This window comes from Hyla sarda, chromosome 8, assembly GCF_029499605.1.
Source record: "Hyla sarda isolate aHylSar1 chromosome 8, aHylSar1.hap1, whole genome shotgun sequence".
Classification (NCBI taxonomy): domain Eukaryota; kingdom Metazoa; phylum Chordata; class Amphibia; order Anura; family Hylidae; genus Hyla; species Hyla sarda.
The window spans coordinates 68231706-68255327 of NC_079196.1; the positions used below are offsets into that span (position 1 = coordinate 68231706).

The following is a 23622-nucleotide window of genomic DNA, read 5'->3' on the forward strand; positions in this document are numbered from 1 at the left end:
TACGCCACCTCCTGCCGCTAGGTGGGGCTATGTTAAATATTTGCTTTCCGAGGGAAGTGACGCATTGTCAGGACTTCCCGGCGCTCAGCACTTGTATTTTTTTTGAAAGCCACGTTCGGAGGCAAGAGACCCGCGGCTGTCCTGTCACCATGTCGGCTTTCTCCCTGGAACTGCTGGGTAAGTAGGGCGTCCTATTTCTCCACACACTAGTAGTAGCATAGACTTATTACGAAAGAAAACAACCTAGCGGGCAGCGACGGGAGCTGAGACGGGACACACTTTAAAAGATGTCGGTGCTGTCTTTTTAACAGTGTTTGTCAACCAGGATGCTTCCAGCTGTTGCAAAACTACAACTCCCAGCATGCCCGGACAGCCTTTGGCTGTCCGGGCATTCTGGGAGTTGTAGTTTTGCAACAGCTGGAGGCATCAGGGTCTGGAAATGCAGCTATAACATGCTGTCTATTATACAGAGCAATGGTGTTTGTGGGTCCTATACATAGTAGTAGATCTCTCACTGTAATATTTCTAAGGAGACTAGTGTCCAATTCAGGGTTCTCAAATTATCTGGGGGCCACTGGAGGTAGCAGCTGGGTGAGGCTGGGCCGCATATGCCCCTTACATATAATGCCCCTTATCATCCACCAGCAATTCCCCCTACCCCATGTGGTAATAGCATGAGCTGACAGATGATGGGGGTGCTACTTCTGGGGGTTCCCCACATTAGGTAGGCTGGGGGTCCCCACCCCCCAAAGACAGACAGACTTACCTGTCCTGCGCTGCACTTCTCTCCGGCGGCCGCCTGACGAGTGACGTCACTGACATCCTACTGTGCGGGTCTGCGGAGGGATGTCACATGCGCGACGTCCCTCATCTGACTGGCCGGCCAACCGGAGACGCGGAGGAGGAGGGCGGGGTAAGTGAAGCCTTCTGGCATTTAGCGCTGCTTGCCCGAAGCAGGGCTAAATGCCTGAAGTTACCTGCCCGACGCACGGAGCTGCATGTCCCGGGCGTCGGGCAATAAAAATTACATATACCTGGTGCGGGCCACAAACTTTCGTGCCGCGAGTTTGTCCCCTGGTCCAATTGTACTTTGTAATGACACCTTTTTTATTTTACTATAAAATGTACCACGCAACCAAGAAAATATTTATGGCAGGAAATTGACAAGAAAACTGCGGTTTTGCAACTTTTTTTTTTTTTTTTTCCCCCCGCAGTGCCTTTTATGGTAAAACGGACAATTTCTCTTTATTCTGTGGGTCAATACAATTAAAGAGAATCTGTTATCAGTGTCACCCGCACTAATCTGTTGGTACAGGCAAGTAGCCTGGGTGACACTGATAATACTTACCTACTCCTGATCCGTGGTCCCGTTATTTATCGTATTTAATGCAGGAGTGCGCTGGCATGCAGCAGTGGTGATGTCAGCATGTTTCTGGGGAGGGCTGTTAGGACCCCCCAGGATCTCCTGTTAAAGGCCTCGGTCCCTGTAGCACTCTGATCTCTCCTTTTGGAGACTAACAGGAGTTCTCTGAGGAAGGGTAAGTGGGTGGTTCCCCTGTTTGTGCCCCGAATGCCTGCATTAACCCTGAATATAGGCTTCAGTGGATACAGCCGGCTCAGCGCGGCACGGACGAACCCAGATGGACACGGTAAGGAGGATAAAATGAGCTTTAATGCCCAAGATGCAACGCGTTTCACTGCGCATGCGCAGCTTCTTCAGGCATAGCAAGGTGGGAACAAATGCACACTTATAAAAGGTAGGAGTTAACCCCTTAGGTAACAATTCAAAGGAAGTCAAGTCTCACCACTAAAGGCAAGAACTTAACCCCTTAGGCCCCTTTTCACACTACAAAATTACTCAGTTTTAAAGATCGTACGAAGTTCCGTCTGAAAATCAGCTGTAAAACGGCAGTTACAAAACCTATACGGCCATTAGAAAATCCTATTATAGTCTACGGGAATTTTCTAATGGCCATTTTAACCTGTTTATAGCGCCTTATTAACGGCCGATATATTGTGACGGAAGATAGTAACGGGAGAAATTGTTCATGCACTATCCAAATATAGGATTTTGTAACTACCGTCTTACAGCTGATTTTCAGACGGAACTTCGTATGTATCATTTTAACCGTATGGACCTACAGAATAAAGATAAGGTGTCATTTTTACCGAAATATGCACTGCACAGAAACGGAAGCCCCCAAAAGTTACAAAATGGCGTTTTTTCTTTGATTTTGTCGCACAATGATTTTTTTTTCTTCCGTTTCGACGTGGATTTTTGGGTAAAATTACTAATGTCACTGCAAAGTATAATTGACGCAAAAAATAAGCCATAATATGGATTTTTAGGTGGAAAATTGAAAGGGTTATGATTTTTAAAAGGTGAGGAAAAAATGAAAATGCAAAAGCTGAAAAACCTTGGGCCCATAAGGGGTTAAGGACCAGAGCGTTTTTTGCACATCTGACCACTGTCACTTTAAGCATTAACTCTGGAATGCTTTTACTTTTCATTCTGATTCCGAGATGGTTTTTTCGTGTCATATTCTACTTTGTTAGTGGTAACATTTTTGTCGATACTTGCATCTTTTCTTGTTGAAAAATTAAAAAATTTGATGAAAACATTGAAAATTTTGCATTTTTCTAACTTTGAAGCTCTCTGCTTGTAAGGAGAATAGACATTCCAAATAAATTATATATTGATTCACATATACAATATGTCTACTTTATATTTGCATCATAAAGTTGACATGTTTTTCCTTTTGGAAGACACCAGAGGGCTTCAAAGATCAGCAGCAATTTTCCAATTTTTCACAATTTTCTAAATCGGAGTTTTTCAGGGACCAGTTCAGGTTTGAAGGGCTTTCATATTAGAAATACCCCACAAATGACCCCATTATAAAAACTGCACCTCTCAAAGTAGTGAAAATGACATTCAGTAAGTGTTAACCCTTTAGGGGTGTTACAGGAATAGTAGCAAAGTGAAGGAGAAAATTCTAAATCTTAATTTTTTACTCTCGCATGTCCTCGCTTGTACCACAAGGGGTAAAAGGAGAGAAATCTTCCTAAAATTTGTAAACAGATTTCTCTCGCTAAAGGAAATACCTCATAATGTGGTTGTCAAGAGCTTTGTGGGTGCACTACAAGGCTCAGAAGGGAAGGAGCGACAATGGGATTTTGGAGTGAGAGATTTTCTAAAATGGTTTTTGGGAGGCATGTCACATTTAGGAAGCCCCTATGGTGCCAGAACAGCAAAAACAAACAAACAAAAACAAAACACATAGCATACTATTTTGGAAATTACACCCCTCAAGGAATGTAACAAGAGGTTAAAGTTCATTAAAGTGGGATGTGAAAAGAAAAAATTTGATTGATGCTGGGGTTACCCCAAATTTTTCATTTTCACAAGTGGTAACAGGAGAAAATGTCACCGTAAATTTGTAAATACATTTCTTTGGAGTAAGGACATACCTCATATCTCAACGTAAACAGCTCTGCGGGTGCGCACAACTGTTTTGGAAGAGCAGGAGCGCAATCAGGGGGCTAGGTGACACCCCTGGGCATAGGGGTCTGAACAAAATTTAGAGGGAGGCCTCTCTGATTCTTCCGCATGGTCCCTCAAGCGGATGTGGATCTGGCGGCATGGGATGTGAAGAGAGGGATACTGGTATAAAAAATTGTCCCTAACATAAGAGTTCCCAGTCCTCAAATACCTCAGCCAAAAAGGTTGTACAATGGATGTTTGTAAAGATGCATACATTTTATTATAAGTACGGTAACTTTTACACATAAAATTTCTCACAGGGCCGTGTGACATAACATAAAATAACATAATATATGATAATAAATGGATATGATAATAAATGGACAATCTATATAAAAAGGGAAACCTGTAAGATACAAGAAAAATATCCTGTGTGTGTGTGTATATATATGTGTATGTGTATGTGTATGTGTGTGTGTGTGTATGCACACGCACAGATATCTATCTCTATATCTATCTGCAATAGTGATTGACCACAATTCACATTTCAATAGCAGTTCGTATTCAATAATGCGGTATCTGAATAACTCCTTGAATAATCGCCATCCATCACTCTGTAAGGGCTCCGCTGATGCACGTAAAAATTGCCGGTGTACAGTAAATAATATTGTGACTCTGCCGGAACAGTATACAGCCAATGTGCTCCAGACCGGGCGCATGTAGATGGTAATCTGCTGTGGCCAGCAGCAACATTGCTCCGGTGATTTTGAAGCGCTGGAGACACATGGTGGTATGCAAAGTAGTACCTGGCAAGGTACACAGATGGAAGCACGCACAGTGGTATATGACATAGTACCTGGCAGGGAACACAGATGGATGTAGTTGGAACAGTGTGGCGGCAGGAGCAGCAGAATTTTCAATCTAATAGTGGTCAGTTAGTAATCCAGGTAAAGTTCCTAAATAAATCCTTAGCAGCTTATTCAGACAGTGTAGGTAGGCCAAACGTTTCGGGGGCAAGTGTGTACTAGCCCCTTCCTCGGTGGCTTTTTTTTTTTTTAAATAAAAATTGTCCACATACACGTGGTAACCCTTATCCAGCAATGGGTACACAAGGTCCCAAACGAATTTCCCGCTAACAGAGGGATATTCAGGGGGTTCAATATGGGAATCTCTTCCCTCATATACTCTAAACTTGCAAGTGTACCTGGAGGTACTCTCCCAAAGTTTGAGTTTCACGCCATATCACGCCTGTTCGAGGGAATATACTGGTGAAAGATGAGTCTCCCCTTAAAACTGATAAGAGACTAATCTACCGAGAGCTCCCTGAGGGGTACGTAGGTCTCCCAAAATTTAGCCCCAAAGTGATCTATGACCGGCCTCACTTTGTAAAGCCGGTCATAGGCGGGATCACCTCGGTGGGGGGTGGCCGGGTACATGCCACACTATTGGCGTAATGGAGGCATTTCCGTATGGCCTCAATGACCATGCTGGGGTCTGGTAGAGGACGTCCCCGCTCCAGTACGGCCTGATACTTGGTTTTTTGACCAGGCCTATATGCAGCACAAGGCCGTAAAATGTCCTCATTTTGGCTGCATTAACGGCATACCATTTATTGGACCTGGCCAAAAGCAAATCCCGGGTGGTGGGCAATGAACTGTTGGGCGTACAAGTTCGTTTTCTCCACCATTAGATTGACCAAGTCGTGACTGAAAAAATAACTAAAATAGTTTTATTTCAGTGTATCCGGCCGTGTCAACCTGGATTCTTGAGTCGCCAACAAACTCAGGAATCCGGGACTGATAACCCTCTGGGGATCTCCAGACAGGTTCACCAGTAGGGAGCTCTGGGACAATTGCCTGGGGAGTCGGACTCCTATTACGAGCGGCATGGACGCTCGTACTAGTGCTGGCCACTGTGTCACTTTCACGGGGGTGCGTGGCCTTGCCTGACAGCGTCTCTGCCGCCATACAGGGGACTCATCATAAGTGCTAGATGATGACGAGGAAGAACAAAGAAAAGTAGGATCTTCCTCGTCCTCACTAGCAGAGTCAGAGGCAAGAAAAGCGTATGCCTCCTCCGCCGAAAATGCCCGGCGAGCCATTGCCTCATTTCTACAGTGGCGGGAGGGGTCTGTGGGGGTGGTGAAGTATGCAGTGTGTGTGCGCGCTTGGTCTTTATATATAAAGGGAGCAGGGTTATCACTATAAGAACCCGCTGCGTCACTAGCACGATACGCCGCATGTTCTTCACGTCCCACCCGACCCCCCCCCCCCTTATTTAACTCATTTAATCTCTCAGGAACCTTTTTGTAACAAGGTATGCCCTCAATTTTATTCAGGCATACCTACACGCACAACTCAGACTGGCTGTTAGCTAGTTTATTATGTGGTTAGGTAGGTACGCTACGCATTTGAAGACCCCGAACACACATTAAGTTTAGTTTGGTGACAGGTACTCTAAAGCATGCATTTTACATATGTCACCTTTTTTTGAGTATATTCCTTTCAGCTTCACTCTGTTATGCAACTCCGAGGACAGGCAATGGGACTAAGCCAAAGCTGTTTCATACAATTTGCAGATGTTTTGGCTTTCCTACCGCCTTTAGCAGTGGCAAGCAAGCTACAGGGGCTGGGGTGCTTGCTTGCTGGGGATCACACCTTTTTAAATAGGCACTGTCATTTACAGAAGATTCTTAAATAATTTAAATACCATTTATATGCATATTTTTAATAAACATTGATTAAAAAACGTGTTTTTGAGTTAACAATGCTCTTACTACTTACCACTTGGTGCCCCTTCACTGTCAAGAACACGGTCTTGTCTCTACAACTATTGCCTGTGTGTCTCTATGCTAAGACAAAATACAGGAAGTTAGTGGGACAAGTAGGGCTCTGTGGAGCCTCTAGGCTTGTCAATCAGCTTGTTTGAGCTGGGGGGCATGTCACAATTAAGCCTCAGTGCACAGAGAAGCCAGTTGTCTACTCTGAGTGAGCGAGGACGTTCGCACTTGAGATGTTAGGGCAGGCAAAAGAACACTCCCTCCCCCTCAGTGAACTGCATGCAGTGTGTGCAACATACACAAGGGAATAAGCAGCCATAAATGGATGAAAACGTGAATTTAACCTCTTAAGGACCCAGCCATTTTACACCTTAGGACCCGGCCATTTTTTGAACATCTGACCACTGTCACTTTAAACATTAATAACTCTGGAATGCTTTTAGTTATCATTCTGATTCCGAGATTGTTTTTTCGTGACATATTCTACTTTAACATAGTTGTAAAAAAAATTGTAACTTGCATCCTTTCTTGGTGAAAAATGGGAAAATTTTATGAAAAATTTGAAAATTTAGCATTTTTCTAACTTTGAAGCTCTCTGCTTGTAAGGAAAATGGATATTCAATTTTTTTTTTTTCAGATATACAATATGTCTACTTTATGTTTGCATCATAAAATTGACAAGTTTTAACTTTTGGAAGACACCAGAGGGCTTCAAAGTTCAGCAGCAATTTTCCAATTTTTCACAAAATTTCCAAACTCACTATTTTTCAAATGACCCCATTATAAAAACTGCACCCCCCAAAGTATTCAAAATGATATTCGGTCAGCCTTTTAACCCTTTAGGTGTTTCACAGAAATAGCAGGAAAGTGAAGGAGAAAATTCACAATCTTCATTTTTTACACAAATGTATACTTATATTTGTAGCCCAATTTCTCTCGCGTAAGCAGATACCTCATATGTCTATGTAAAGTGTTTGACGGGCGCAGTAGAGGGCTCAGAACCGAAGGAGCGACAAGGGGATTTTGGAGAGTACGTTTTTCTGAAATGGTTTTTGGGGGGCATGTTGCATTTAGGAAGCCCCTATGGTGCCAGAACAGCAAAAAAAACACATGCCATACCATTTTGGAAACAAGACCCCTTGAGGAACGTAACAAGGAATTAAGTGAGCCTTAATACCCACATGTGTTTCACGACTTTTGCATGTAAAAAAAATAAAATAAAATTTCACTAAAATGTGTTTCCCCCCCAAATTTCACATTTTCCAAGGGTTAATAGCAAAAAATACCCCCCAAAATTTGTAACCCCATCTCTTCTGAGTATGGAGGTACCCCATAAGTTGACCTGAAGTGCACTACGGGCGAACTACAATGCTCAGAAGAGGAGTCATATTTGGCTTTTTGAGAGCAAATTTTGCTCGGGGGGCATGTCGCATTTAGGAAGCCCCTATGGCGCAAGAACAGCAAAAAAAAAACACATGGCGTACCATTTTGGAAACTAGACCCCTTGAGGAACGTAAGAAGGGGTACAGTGAGCATTTACCCCCACTGGTGTCTGTCAGATCTTTGGAACAGTGGGCTGTACGAAATTTTTAATTTGCACAGCCCACTGTTCCAAAGATCTGTCAGACACCAGTGGGGGGTAAATTCTCACTGCACCCCTCATTACATTCCGTGAGGGGTGTAGTTTCCGAAATGGGGTCACACATGTTTTTGTGTTTGTCAAAACCGCTGTAACAATCAGCCACCCCCTGTGCAAATCACCTCAAATGTACATGGCGCACTCTCCCTTCTGGGCCTTGTTGTGCGTCCCCAGAGCACTTTACGCCCACATATGGGGTATCTCCATAGTCGGGAGAAATTGCATTACAAATTTTGGGGGGCTCTTTTTCCCTTTTACCTCGTCAAAATGAAAAGTATAGGGCAACACCAGCATGTTAGTGTAAACAATTTATTTTTTTACACTAACATGCTGGTGTAGACCCCAACTTCACATTTTCATAAGGGGTGAAAGGAGAAAAAGCCCCTCAAAATTTGTTAGGCAATTTCTCCCGAGTACGGCTATACCCCATATGTGACCCTAAACTGTTGCCTTTGAAATACGACAGGGCTCCAAAGTGAGAGCGCCATGCGCATTTGAGGCCTGAATTAGGGATTTGCATAGGGGTGGACATAGGGGGTATTCCACGCCAGTGATTCCCAAACAGGGTGCCTCCAGCTGTTGCAAAACTCCCAGCATGCTTGGACAGTCAACGGCTGTCCGGCAATACTGGGAGTTGTTGTTTTGCAACAGCTGGAGGCTCCATTTTGGAAACAGTGGCGTACCAGACGTTTTTCATTTTTATTGGGGAGGGGGGCTGTGTAGGGGTATGTGTATATGTAGTGTTTTTTTACATTTTATTTTGTGTTAGTGTAGTGTTTTTAGGGTACAGTCACATGGGTGGGGGGGTTACAGCAAGTTTCCCACTGCGAGATTGAGCTGCGGCGCAAAATTTGCTGCATCGCAAACTTGCAGCCTGATACTCACTGTAAGCCCCTGCCCATGTGAATGTACCCTGTACATTCACGGGGGGGGGGGGGGGGGACCTCCAGCTGTTGCAAAACTACAACTCCCAGCATGCACAGTCTATCAGTGCATGCTGGTAGTTATAGTTTTGCAACAGCTGGAGGCACACGGGTTGGGAAACAGAGTTAGGAAGACAATGTTTCCCAACCAGTGTGCCTCCAGCTGTTGCAAAACCACAACTCCCAAACATTCTCAGGCATGCTGGGAGTAGTAGTTCGGCAACATCTTTAGAGCCAGATGTTGCCGAACTACAACTCCCAGCATGCTTGGAGTTGTAGTTTTGCAACATCTGGAGGACTACAGTTTGCAGACCACTAATACAGTGGTTCCCAATCTGTGCCCGTCCAGATGTTGCAAAACTACAACTCCCAGTATGCCAAAACTGTCCAGGCATGCTGGGAGTTGTAGCTCTGCAACATCTGAAGGGCCAGATGTTACAGAACTACAACTCCCAGCATGCCTGGACAGTAAGGGCATGCTGAGGATGTGTAGTTTTGCAACATCTGGAAGGGCACAGTGGTCCCAAAACTGTGGACCTCCACATGTTGCAAAACTGCAACTCCTAGCATGCCCAGACGCCAAGGGCTGGCTGGGCATGCTGGGAGTTGTAGTATACAGGGTCCCAATACAGCAATGCATGTCGCTTTACGGCGACGTGCATTGCTGTAAAGGGCCCGACCGCGGCTGAAGATCAACTCGCCTGTCGCCGCCGCCGTCTTCATCGCCGGGATCCGGGTCTTCAGGGACGAGGTAAGTACCGGGGCTGGGCCCCAGCACTCCTCCGTCCCCCGCCGCGTCCTCTGGTCTTCCTCCTGTCCTCTCCGGACATCCAGGGTTAACTAACCGAAGAATCGCAGGGGATAGGAGGAGGTGGCAGGCTTGCCACCTCGCTCCTGTACTTTAGCATTGTCCTGGCTGTCTGTGACAGCCGGGATCATGCGAAATTACCGGGCGGTCGGGTCCCAGAGACCCGATCAGCCCGGTATCGCCGCAGATCGCAATGGGCGATTTCCCTTGAGATTTACGGCGATCGCCGACATGGGGGGCCTACATGGCCCCCCTCGGCGTTTGCCCTGGATGCCTGCTGAAGCATTTCAGCAGGCATCCGGTTCCGATCTCTGCCCGGCGCGCGGCTGAGACCGGAAAACGCCAGGGCGTATGGATACGCCCCTGGGTCCTTAAGGCCCAGGGTGTGAGGGCGTATCCATACGCCCTGGGTCCTTAAGAGGTTAAGCACAAGGACAGAATCGGCACCAGTAAAAAAGTAAGCCTGGAACATTATAATAATTAAAAAAAAAAAAATTGTAAATGAGACTTGAAATTCTGCATTTTTACACTTTGCATTGCTTTTTCTGTGGGCATAGATGCCGATTTGTCTCTTGATAGGTCTCGGCTTTGACTGTGACCTAACAGTAAATAAAATAAATATCTTTCATTGTAATGCTTTCTCTTTGTCCACAGGTGGAGAACCAATGACACTGGGTTCACCTACGTCTCCTAAGCCTGGTGTCGGAGCCCAGTTCCTGCCTGGTTTCCTCATGGGCGATATACCAACACCTGTAACTCCACAGCCCCGTCCATCATTGGGAGTAATGGAGATGCGATCACCATTGATGGGAGGTAATATACATAGCGGGAATGTAAACCACTTCTAGCTGCTTTTACTCACAGGGCCGTGTTAGTTCTTCACTTTATGAAGTATTTATGGGTTTGTGGTGGGGTCCATTATATTCCACTGCTAAATAAAATTCCCCCATATAATCAGTGAATAGAACAGTACTTGTCAGTTAAATAACATAACTTTTATTTATAGTTTGAACATTATTTCCTTTTAGGGGGTTCTCCACCTCATTCTGTGGTTCCAGCCCATAAAGATAAGAGCGGTGCGCCCCCTGTAGCAAGTATTTATGATGACATTCTCAGCCCAGGTCTTGGCTCTACACCTTTAAGTACCAGAAGGCTGGTAAGCTATTTCTTTCCTTTACAAACACTTAAAGGTTGTCTGGAGTATTAGATTTATCTTTTTTTAAAGTGCTCAGGGTGGGATAAAAAAAAAAGTATATATGTATATATGTATGTACTCACCTGCTGCCGATCCACTGCTGAGCGCCTCCTGCTCTCCTCTCAACTTGTAGAAAATGCCCCTCAGTCAATCACGGGCCACAGAGGTGACCCACCTTAGACAGTGACTAGCTGAGCAGGCATCTCCTGCATATTGAGCTAGAAGTGGGGTTATTGGCAGCAAGTGAGCACAGAGATTCAGCAACATTTTGTGGCCATAAGCCACTTCCTACTGTCATGGCTTCATGTGTATTCATTAGTGGAAACTTAATGCATGCCCCAGCAATATAGATTTCCCCCACCTTGAATGGGCGGTGAGTGTTGGAAAATGTGTACGTGCACCAAATTTAAGTGGTACTGGGCATGTGATAAATATAGTGCTGGTACACATTTTTTATTTTTTTATTTAGTATGGTGCCTCCTCTGCAACTTTTTAACCAGTTTGTTCCAAAATGTGCAACTTTTTGCAAATGTTATACAACAGGTCTTAGCTTGTGTAAATTTTGGACAAATGAAAGAGTACCTATCGTCAACTAACCTGTCCCTAATCTCCCCACCCCCAAACTGTCCCTCACTCTATCCCTGTCTATATTTGTTACCCAAAACAACATGTAAATACCTCTTTTAGATCTGGCTGCTCTGGCTCCTGCCATGAGCGAGAAAAGAAGGGGGTGTGGCCCGGCAGGTGCGACATCATCTGAAGCCTGTCGGTCCACACTTCTGCCCTCTTCAACATCAGTGTGTCACAATAGAGTTCCCCGGTGCTGTGCTCTTCAGTGTCAGACTTCCCTGAGATTTCAGACTCATGCTGCCAGGCTAGCATGAGTCCGAACTCTATGCGCCGGGACAAGTGAAAAAAAAAAATATATAGATAAATTTTTGTTAATCACATGTAATTAGAAAGTTTTTTTTCTAATACAATAAAAATTTTGGTGACGGGTACGCTTTAAAAGCATTGCGACAAATCACTAATGATAGATCTGTTACCATGGCATTAAAGGGGTACTCTGCTGCTCAGCGTTTAGAACAAACTGTTCCAAACGCTGGAGCTGGCGATCGTGACGTCATAGCTCCGCCACCTCATGACATCACTCCCTGCCTCCTCAATGCAAGTCTATGGGACAGCCGTCACTCCCCCTCCCATAGACTTGAATTGTGGGGGCGAGCCGTGATGTCATGAGGGGCCGGGGCTATGACTTCATGAGCTCCGGCTCCAGCGTTCAGAGCAGTTTTTCCAAATGCTGAGAAGCGGAGTACGCCTTTAAAGTTACTGCAGATCTGTATATCACAACACACCTTGATTTCTTTGTAAACCAAAAGTTGCAGTTAAAATCGCAAAAAAAGCGAGTAAATCCATTGATAAATAGTACTCCCTATGTCTGCAGACCCAAAAGTTGGGAGCAAGGAAAGGTATTTGTAGCCGGACATGATGTTCCAATTAGGGTGCGTTCACACGGAGTAATTCAAGAGGAATTTACTCACGTAATTCCTCTTGAATTCTCTGCTACAAATTAATGCACATCTCCTCTGCCCATTGACTTTAAAGGAGTAGTCCAGTGGTGACTCAGTGGTTTACAACTTATTCCCTATCTTAAGGATAGGGGATAAAATGCAGATCGCGGGGGGTCCGACCCCTGGGGCCCCCCCGCGATCTCCTGTACGGAGCCCCGACAGCCCGCGGGAAGGGGGCTTGTCGACCTCCGCACGAAGCGGCGGCCGACACGCCCCCTCAATACAACTCTATGGCAGAGCCGAAGCGCTGCCTTCGGCAATCTCCGGCTCTGCCATTGAGATGTATTGAGGGGGCGTGTCGGCCGCCGCCTCGTGCGGGGGTCGACACCCGCTATCTCGGCGGAGAGCTGGGGCCCCGTACAGAGAGATCGCGGGGGGCCCCAGCGGTCGGACCCCCCGCGATCTCAAACTTATCCCCTATCCTTAGGATAGGGGATAAGTTTTTCACCACTGGACTACCCCTTTAATGTTATTTCTGCTGGCCTGTTCACACTGCGGAAATTCTGCTAGCAGAATTGACACTGAATTCCGTTCCGCTTGAAGAAAGAACATGTTCATTCTTCAAGCGGAGTCCGCTAGCAGAAATCAGTTGGTCAATGGTAAAAAAAAATTCCGCCCGACATCGTTTTTGCGCGCAATTTGCGCGGGAATGGCTGAAAAACCCTTCTCTTCCCCCATGTCCGCGCGCAAATTGCGCCTGAATTGCCCGCGAATTTGCCCGCGAATTTTGCGTGGAAATAAAATTATTTTTTCCGCCCGTGAATTACTCAATTTACTCCGTGTGAACGCACCCTTAGTATGAGGACACTTAGTGGGGTTTTTATTTTATTTATTTAATTTTTTTTAAGCAATGATTTATCTAAAAAGAAAATATACTTTATATGAAAATTGTATTAGAAAGGCTTTTGTTTTGCTAAGATTTAGAACATATAAAGCGTTTTTGAGTCTGACGGTGCCCATTTAAACTCTGTTAATATTTTAAAGTGCAACTGTCACCTCACATGACCCTTTATAACTCTGCACACCGTGTAAAAGTAGTCTAAGGGCAGGGACACATGGTGCATTCGCAGCATATTTCACGCTGCTGATGTCACTATGGCAGTCATATAGAGACTGCAGAGCGGGCTCCTGGCTGGGTAGCTGTGTGTTCACTCTTAGTGGTGGATTTCTACAGTGGGAAATCTGCCTTTGCGAGCAGATACACAGAGCTACCCGGCTAAAGCCGGGAGCTCGCTCTGCAGTTCTGCCATTAGCACATCAACAGCGTGAAATATGTTGTGGATGCACCCCCCTGTGACCCTGCCCTAAATCTGTGATGCAGCCAGAACTTTAGCTGCTCATGAAATTTTTTATTTTTACTTTTTTTTATATATTTTTTTTAATATTCCAAAAAATTACTTTGTCAGGCAGTTGGAGAGGTGTGATCAGGGGTCTGCAATACCCAGCAGCTGCCACGCCTTTCAGTGCATCGGACCTGTGTGTGTCAATCACACAGCGATGAGACAGTGACGGAGGCTGAGGGGGTGCGGCCCTGGGGCATTGTGGACCGCTGGCATTGCCTGTCAGACTGTTCCTGACTGCCTGATTAGTCATTTTTATGAAAATTAAGAAACTGAATAAAAAGCCAAAGGTGTGGCGGCATTGCACAGACTACAGCTGGCACAGTTATATAGGGTGATGTGACTGTTGTAACAGGTTTTCTTGTATGTTTCCTGTATAATTTGTCTCTTCTGTATGTATTTGGCACATTCTATTTTTTTTTTTATTCCCTTCTCATATAGACAAACTTTTCTACAATGCAGATGCCTCACCCAGGGGGAACGCCGTCCACTCCATGTGCATGTAAGTCATAGTAAAGATTAGGATAATTCCACCAAAGCTAATGTGTGAATGTGAATTACCGTGGAAAAGTCAGACCATATATAAAGTGATGGGATTTCTGTTCACTTTTTATGTACTGTCACTAGGTGTCCCCCTTGTAGTGTACGAACATTTCCTCATTTATGAATATATTATTATTATTATTATTATTTTTTTTTTTTTAAAGGAAAGGCAATAAATGTTATCAATTTGGGGGGTTGCTCCAAACAGTTTTGGCTTTGTCCTGTTGACATTAAAAAAAAAAATTTTTTGTGTGTGTGCGCATCACTGAGGCTATGTGCACACAAAGTATTTTGTGCCTTAAAGTCAGGTTATACAGGCAAAATGAGCCAAGCTTTAATTTTTTTTGTTTTTCTTTTTAAATTCAATGCAATTCAATAGAGAAAATGCTGTTTGTTTATTTATTTTTTATATGGACCTCTTTTCACCTGGACATTACCTCTCAAAAGGAGTAAAAAAACAATGTGAACATAGCTGTAGATAGCTTGTAAATAAAGGGGCATACAACTAGATATTTCTAATGATAGGAATAATTTTGCTTTTCATTTTACATATGCTGGAATTAATCACACATGCAGTTTTTGTGGAAGATTTTGAACCAAAGTCATAAGTGGCTTTAAAAGGAATAGCAAAATGTTTTTACTGTAAATCCACTGTCTTTCTGCTGAAGTGGGGGGGGGGGGGGGGGGAGGGGAGAGGAGAGAGACCCTGGGTTATGTGTGGATTTCACCTGCGTACAGGTATGTCTGCAGAAGAATTTTTGTGTGATTCATGAAGAATCATGCTGTGGATTTGTGTCCAGAATATTTCTGCTATGCGTGCATTGCCGTTTCATTATGAAATATACTTTGAATATGTCAAGTGTGAAAACACTTTCTTTTTGTTTGTTCTTTCAAACAGCTACAAGTGTTTTTAGTCCAGCCACCATTATGCAGACGAGGAAGGGAACACTATCGCCTGCACAGCTAGATCCATTTTACACACAGGGTGATGCTTTAACATCTGACGACCAACTAGATGATACTTGGGTTACAGTATTCGGGTAAGTCCTGTGTTCTATAATTATGGTGCACTACTGTGGTAGATGTAACTTATGACTAACCCTCAAAATGTTAAAATTGAGACATTAGCCAGTATATTCTTATATGAAGGACATACCTGAGCCCGCACACAAACTCCAAGGTTAACCTACCTGTGCTGTATGGGCAATACCAGGGGCCAGTGGGCTTACAGCGGCATTAAGTCAGACTCACAGCCTGCTCCCAGTTACCTCCAGTGTGACTTACGCACACATACAATGGGAGGGAGGAAGGCTATGAGCCCCACCCAAGTTGGCTGATATGTTGCCGGCCTCACAGCTGCACCAAAATGCTGCCTATAATAGTGATTAAAGTGCATTAAATTTGGAGTTTATACACCTCCAAGTATAAGATTTGAACAACAAGAAGAAAATGTGGTCTCGAATACGGTTGTGCATTTATGCTGGGGGAGCAGATCCTGCGCTTGTGGTCCGTTGCTAAGGGCAGTCCCCAGCATAAAATGCATATAATGGGGATGCCTGCAGCAGACTACAATCATCCTACACCCGATGAAAAGTGTGGATGTGTAACATATAGAATAATACATAAATTTAGGTGCACTACTGTGGTAGATGTACATCTACCACAGTAGTGCACCTAAATCCTTATTTGATGAAGGAATTTGAAAAGGAATGAATCCCAAACCATTCCCTTGAGGAGATCAAACCTAAGCCAGGTCATACAAAATGTTCTGAAGTGATTTTAGTTTTCTGCGTATGTGCATTAAATTTATCAACTCCCTTCCCTCAGATAGTAATGATAAACATGTCACACACAAGCAAAACTAAAGAAAGAAAAAAAAGACTTACTTTCTAAAGACAACAATGATAAATGTCCCCCGTAGATGTTATGATGTTGGCAAAATACACCTGAAACACAAGTATCTGAGAATTTGCAAAGGCTGCTTAACTATTAGGATTTCCTAGGCCTATAGGTTAGCAGGTTTTTGTTTGTTGTATAATACTGCTGTTTCTTCCTCCCATTTTCCTGATAAGATAATCGTTGAGAGAGTATCTTTCCATAGAAAAGTGGAAGATCTTTGTGATGGTATTTGAAACAGGAAGCTGCAGTAGCAAAACCTTAAAAAGCCAACATCAGAAACAAAATGTGACACATTTCAGGTGTGTTATACACCCTTAATCATACATGTTTGTTCCTGATGTCTGCTTTTAAAGAACAACGTTTTGTTACTGGGCGTTTTGTTTCATCTGCATTGCTGTGGGTGCTGCCCGGCACCATCAGTTTTAGCATATGCTTGTTGTTTAGGGTCAAGTACAAATGGTTGGGTAGTATGCTGCCTTGTCCAGCTTAAATCTTGCATGCATGGCTATTAGTCTTTATTTTATTAAAACAAATGCATGTTCTATTTGTGTATGTAGGTTTCCTCAAGCCTCCGCCTCCTACATTTTACTGCAGTTTGCTCAGTATGGCAACATAGTAAAACATGTGGTAAGTAGCATTTTCTGTAGTATAATAGTGATTCAATGTCCTAACACATTTTGACACTTTTTTTTAACTCTAAATTTTATTCACAGATGTCAAATGCAGGGAACTGGATGCACGTGCAATACCAGTCCAAGCTACAGGCGAGGAAAGCATTAAGTAAAGATGGCAAGATATTTGGAGATTGCATTATGATTGGTGTGAAACCTTGCATTGATAAGGTAAAATGAAGTATAAGAAATACTAACTAGTGCTGAGTGAATCTACAGTAAGATTCTCTATCTACTCAGCCTTTTATTCCATTTAGTCTTGAAAAAGTAGTTTTCCTTTTCTAATGTCCAGATGTCCTGAGAAAGGTCTAGTACAGTGTTCCCCAACCAGGGGGCCTCCAGCTGTTGCAAAACTACAACTCCGAGCATGCCCGGACAGCCTTTGGCTGTCCGGGCATGCTGGAAGTTGTAGTTTTGCAACAGCTGGAGGCCCCCTGGTTGGGGAACACTAGTCTAGTATGACAAAGTCCTACAGGACCTCAGAGTGTCATGTCATAGATTCACCCTATTTCCTAGGAAAAATTGTAGTCAATGATATAAGTGCTAATTGCTAAAATTATATAATTTAACATAAGTCTGAGGCTTAAAGGGGTTCTCCGGTGCTTACACATCTTTTCCCCTGTCCAAAGGATAGGGGATAAGATGCCTGATCACGGGAGTCCTGCCGCTGGGGACCTCCAGGATCATGCATGCGGCACCCCGTTTGTAATCAGTCCCCGGAGCATGTTCGCTCCGGGACTGATTACCGGCGACTACAGGGCGGGCGGGCGGCGTGTGACGTCAATGCAAGCCTACGGGAGGGGGTGTGATAGATGGCACGCCCCCTCCCGGAGGCTTGCATTGAGGGGCGGAGCGTGACATCACACGCCGCCCGCCCTGTAGTTGCTGGTAATCAGTCCCGGAGCGAACACGCTCCGCGGACTGATTACAAACTGGGTGCATGATCCCGGGGGTCCCCAGTGGCAGGACTCCTGCGATCAGGCATCTTATCCCCTATCCTTTAGATAGGGCATAAGATGTCTAAGCACCGGAGTACCCCTTTAACTTGGGACATTCAGCCCATATCTCCTCTGCATTGCACATTAAGTAGTTGGCATTAATATTTTTACCATATCCCTGACCTTGCTAGAAGTAGGTCTTCAGTGTCCAATTGCTCTCTACTAGGCCATTCCGTATATATGTGTGTGTGTGTATTATATATAATTTTTTTTTTAATTCTCTATCTATCCTTATCTTTATCCTTATCCTTTTTTATTTTTATTTTTTTATGGGATACTAACTTGCCAGAAGGATACCCATTTTGCAGCCCTCGGTCTGGCAATCGTAGCCTATGAACACGTTTAGCATGTACTTTGGAGGCTTTCCGGATGTACACACTAAATGTAAAGCACAAATGTTGTGATTCTAGCTCTAAGGGGATGGAAGTAGGAAACATGTTGTTGTAGGAGATGTTCATATAAGTTTTGTGTAATCTTTAGTTTTTATTAGAAATCCTCTTAGTTGATATTCCTATCAAACTTGTAACTTATTTCAATTTACTGAATCTTTATAGAGTGTAATGGACAGTGGTGAGAAGATGTCGGCCTCATCAGTCTCTTCAGTTTTCACACCACCACTTAAATCTTTTGGCACTCCTACACAGCAGACTGGTACCCCAAGATCTGGAATGAGACCTCTTGCTGCACCGTACAGAGTTTCAACTAGTGACTACCAGGTATTCTGTTTTTTCATGTTCTGTAATCTCAACAAAATACCCTACTGACTAATTCATACTACTCGTATTGCAGTAAAATTACAAAACTCTAGTGGGATACATTTCCTTTGTACTTGCACAAAATGATAATGTTGGAAGCCATACACCAGCTCTGTAATAGTGCTCTCTGATTAGTAATATGGATGGCCTTTGTTTAGAGAGAGATTAAAAGCCCTAAAGAATAGTTTCTGTTTTCTTGCCACCAGTGTCTTCATGAATTGATATTCACTGTTAAAGCAATAGGGCTTTTTTTTTTTTTTTTGCCATGAGCGGCAGCCATATGTGTGATTGTAGAAAGAGCTTAAAAGACTTAAACTGAGGCCATGTGGATTTTTCATAATTAATTATTAAAATCAGTAACTAACTTTTAATGAGTTGTAATTTTTTTTAGACCTATTGCCGAAAGTCCCATGCAAGTCTTTTAAACTTCCAGCAATACATTGTCTTTGGCTACAATTTTTCCCGGGAAGTTTTAGAGGGGTTGTCCGGCACTCCATTAAAAATATAAAAATAAATAAATAAATAAAAAACACACAATCTTTGCACATGTGTTGAAGTCATCCCCTCCAGCTCCTCCATCTAGCTGCTATGCTGTCAGAGTGATAGACTGCTCCTACTGAGCAGAATTTCCATGCAGAATCCGGAGGGCAAATTCATGAAGTTAAAATTGAGGTGAACGGAATTCCTGCTGTCCCATTCACACGACTATCTGCTGCAAAAACTCTGCTTTCTGGATTCTGCAAAAATATTGAACCTGTCAATAGTTTTTGCAGAGTCTGAAGTCAACGGGACTCTAAATTTCGTCAGGAATCTGTGTGTGTTGAGCACAAGAAATTAAGCACAAATTCCATGCTCATTCTGCTCAGAATCTGCAAAAAATCTGCTGCCAGCTTGGCAGAAAGGAATCTGAATGGAAGCAAAGAAATTCCATGTGAACATAGCCTAAGGCCAACTGGGGGGGGGGGGGCGCTGTTGGATTGAATAGTCAGGCCAAGACCACAGGAGAATGACGTGTCATCTGTGAAAAGGGAGGGAAAGCAGGAGCAGAGTGCAGACCATATGACAAAGTAACCAGCCGACATGCCTCCTCTATGTAACTATGGAAGAGGCGGGGAGGCAGTGTTCTTGCCTCTCCCATAGAACTGTAGGGGACTGGGCTGGGAAAGGACGTAATCAACCTCTCAGGTCTGTGGATAGGGGATAAGTGTTGTCGGCTGCAGATGTCCTTTTAAGGTGTGTGTGTGTGTGTGTGTGTGTTAAAAATAAAAAATAAACTCATTCAATGCCATGTTCTGACCCATATAACTTTTTTCCATCTATGGAGCTATGTTAGGGTTTATTTTTTGTGCCATGAGCTGTAGTTTTTAACGGTACCACTTTTGTGTGTGTGTGTGTGTATATGTATATATAATATATTATTTATATTATATTCTTACTGATCACTTTTTGTTGCGTTTTTTTTCTGGGAAGTCATGTAACCAAAAATCAGCAATGTTGGTGTTTGGAATTTTCTTTGCATCTACTCCTTTTACCATACAGCATTAGGAGCCTCATAATACAATAGTTTGAACAATTATGCACACAGCGATACAAAATGTTTTTTTTTTTTTTTTTTTTTTGAACAATGGGGAAAAAGGGGGGGGGGGTGATTTGAACTTTTATTTGAGGGAGATGGGGGGGGGGGGGAGTGGTGGAGAGAGAGACAGGGTATTTTTTATTTTATTTTTTTAAACCATTTTATCCCCAGTAGCGTAACACCCGCAATTTTTCGGTTTTGGCTGACTATTGGCACTTTTTCCTGAATAGTCCGGTCGGAAATAACTAAATTTCCAAAACAGTTGTGAATGAGGCTTGGGTGGTATAAATTGGGCTTATGCTCCTCTCTACTACTCAGTGTAGTGCAGATAATCAACTAGCTAAAATATTTACAGGTACTTGTATAGGTGTTTCATGAAGAGAGCCCCCTCTATCCTTTAACTTGACACCCTTGTCTTTGCACCCAGATGAATGGCCTTGGATAAAGTTATTTTTTTTTAATTTTTACTGTATTTGTGTGTTAATTTTGTTTGTTCTTTCTCTTTTGAAGGTTTTGTCGGACAAACAAACTCCTAAAAAGGATGAGGGCCTTGTATCCAAAGCCATGGAGTTTGTGTTTGGATGGTAGTTGGACACTGGGAAACTTTGAGACTTTAGACTAATAAATTCACTGCCACATTTCTTGGTTAGTTCTATAACCGCTGTTGGCAGTTCTGGCAAGAATTCACCAGACTTGCCTTTTTATGTAACTTGTACAGATGTGCAGAGACTTTTCATTCATTGAGTACAGGGTTGCTTTTTGTATCGGTGTATGAATGTATTAGGATGTTGCTGCTTGGATTTGCACTCATTGATAAATGTAATAAATTGTCTAAACATAAAAACATTACAAAACCATATAAAACCTCAGCTGCTGCAGCTTTACCCCTGTCATACCGATCAGCAATGCACTACTCCATTTCCTGAATGCAAACTTTTGTAATCTTTGTCCATCTTATTGTTTTATGCCCTAATTGACTGTAAAATTTCATGATTTCCAAAAAACGAGCCTATTACTTAAACACATTTTACTGTTTTTTATTATTTTCTAATAAATGTACAAAATCTTGGTTTTGTCATGCAATCCAGTCTTAAAAAAAAAAAAAAAAAAGCATTGTTTAACATGTCTTAGGCTCCTTTCAAACAGCTATACTAATGGCTGCAGGAATGTTTGTTTTACAGAACCAAAACAAGCATCAGTATAGAACTGTATGGTAACCCTAAATTCAGTAGAATAATGGGGATGCAGCTGGTACATTTTTATGCATAAATTAATGTTATCCCAAACATGGTGTGCATCATAAATAGAAGTATAACTAACTTTAATTTGTATGCTGGCCATAGACCTAAAAACTTTGATACCAAAAATAATTCAATTGAACTATTGTTAATCTGCCCTGTCTTTCACTTCATGTATCATGCACGTGTTAATACTTGGTCATTATTGGATTAGTTTATGGTTATGTCTGCATTTGAAAAATCTGTCTTAGGCTGGGTCCACACTACGTTTTGTCCCATACGGGAGCGCATACGGCAGGGGGGAGCTAAAAGCTTGCGCTCCCGTATGTCACCGTATGCGCTCCCGTATGCCATTCATTTCAATGAGCCGACCGGAGTGAAACGTTCGGTCCGGTCGGCTCATTTTTGCGCCGTATGCGCTTTTACAACCGGACCTAAAACTGTGGTCAACCACGGTTTTAGGTCCGGTTGTAAAAGCGCATACGGCGCAAAAATGAGCCGACCGGACCGAACGTTTCACTCCGGTCGGCTCATTGAAATGAATGGCATACGGGAGCGCATACGGTCACATACGGGAGCGCGAGCTTTTAGCTCCCCCCTGCCGTATGCGCTCCCGTATGGGACAAAACGTAGTGTGGACCCAGCCTACGGACTTGCCGCGGAATTTCTGGGCGGAATTCCGCGGGCGCAATTCCGCAGTGTGAACTTTAGTGTGAACGGGTTTCCGCGAGACCCGTTCACACTATGGAATTTCAGCGGTGAACATTTAAAACTTTATTTAAAATGTTGACAAACATAAAACCGTATCCCTTTATTTTTTTTTTCAAGGAAAACATATGCAAACGGTCATCCGTTTTCAAACCGTATACGGTTTCAAAATGTGAGGAGGCAAATACGGTTGCATACGTTTCGGTCCGGTTTGGAGACATGTTTGTTTTTCGTACAGAAACGGGACCCGTATTGCAAAAACGAGATGTGAATGCAGCCTAACTGCTGCTTTGGAATTCCACACGGAAATCCTGACATGTGAACATAGCCTTACAGTAAAAAGTGTTGCTGCTGAGATGATAGAGAAGCTTTGATTTACCTTGCATGGACAGTTCAGACCCTTTGGCCACTCAGAGGCAGGTACACACAGCAGGAGAAAGAGACGCCGTCCCCACTTTGTGTTCTGTATTGCTGAGGCTGGCACTAGAAACTGATTTTCCCCTGACATGCAGTGAACAGCAGATTTCATAGAAGCGGAACACCTAGGGGAAGATTTATCAAAACCTGTGCAGAGGAAGAGTGATGCAGTTGACGATAGAAACCAATCAGATTGCTAATTTCATGATTTAGAGGCCTTTTTAACCCTTTAAAGACAATGGACTTAAATGTACGTCCTGGTGAGGTGGTTCTTAATGCATCAGGACGTACATTTACGCAACGTGAGCATTGGACCGGTCTGCAGCCTGGGATGGGTCAGTAGTGGCGGATGTCAGCGATCGTGCTGATGTCCGCCATTAACCCCTCAGATGCCGTGATCAGTACAGATCACTGTATCTGTGGCAATCTGGGCGTTAATATTGGATGATCGGATCATTTGCAGGGGTCTGATCATCCAACATGGCCGGCGGTCATCCCGGGGGTCTTCTGCTCTGGTCTGACATCGAGCAGAACAGAGCAGAAGATCGCCAATAATACTAAGCAGTGCTATGCCTATGTCTATAAATATTCCAATATGGGGACATAAGTTTAAAAAGTTAAAAAAGCATAAAAATTTGAAAAATCCCCCTGTAAAAATGTAAATCGCTCCTTTTTCACATTTTACCCCAAAACACAATTAAACATGGTATTGCAGTGTGTAAATGTCCAAACTATCAAAATATGTTAATGATCCCATACGGTGAACAGCATAAATGTAAAAAAGTTTTCTTTTAAAGCAGTACATCAATAGAAATCATGGGTATCCTTTTATTTGTATTGACCCACAGAATAAAGACATGTAAATTTCACTGGTAAAAAGAGAACAGGATTGCACTCGCCATTCAACGAATCTTTATTAGATGCCAGACATATCAAGCAGGGTGTGCAGACTGTTTTGCGCACTTGTGGCACTTCTTCCAGCTGGTATACGCCTGCCGCACGAGAAGTGATGTCTTATATAGGAGTCACAGTGGGCGGCGTAGGGGGGTCACGTATTAAAACAATGTGAGCATGTGAATAA

The 23622-nt window shown here is 43.4% G+C and overlaps 1 protein-coding gene across 1 annotated transcript; it reads left to right on the forward strand.

Annotated features, from left to right (window-relative positions):
• Nucleotides 1-19: 19 nt before the first annotated feature.
• Nucleotides 20-21273, forward strand: NUP35 (nucleoporin 35). The gene is made up of 9 exons (XM_056536109.1): nt 20-177; nt 10285-10443; nt 10659-10786; nt 14178-14238; nt 15178-15319; nt 16736-16805; nt 16892-17020; nt 18402-18563; nt 20689-21273. The coding sequence occupies exons 1-9, from the start codon at nt 30-32 to the stop codon at nt 20764-20766; spliced, it is 1077 nt and encodes a 358-aa protein (XP_056392084.1). The 5' UTR covers nt 20-29; the 3' UTR covers nt 20767-21273.
• Nucleotides 21274-23622: the final 2349 nt, after the last annotated feature.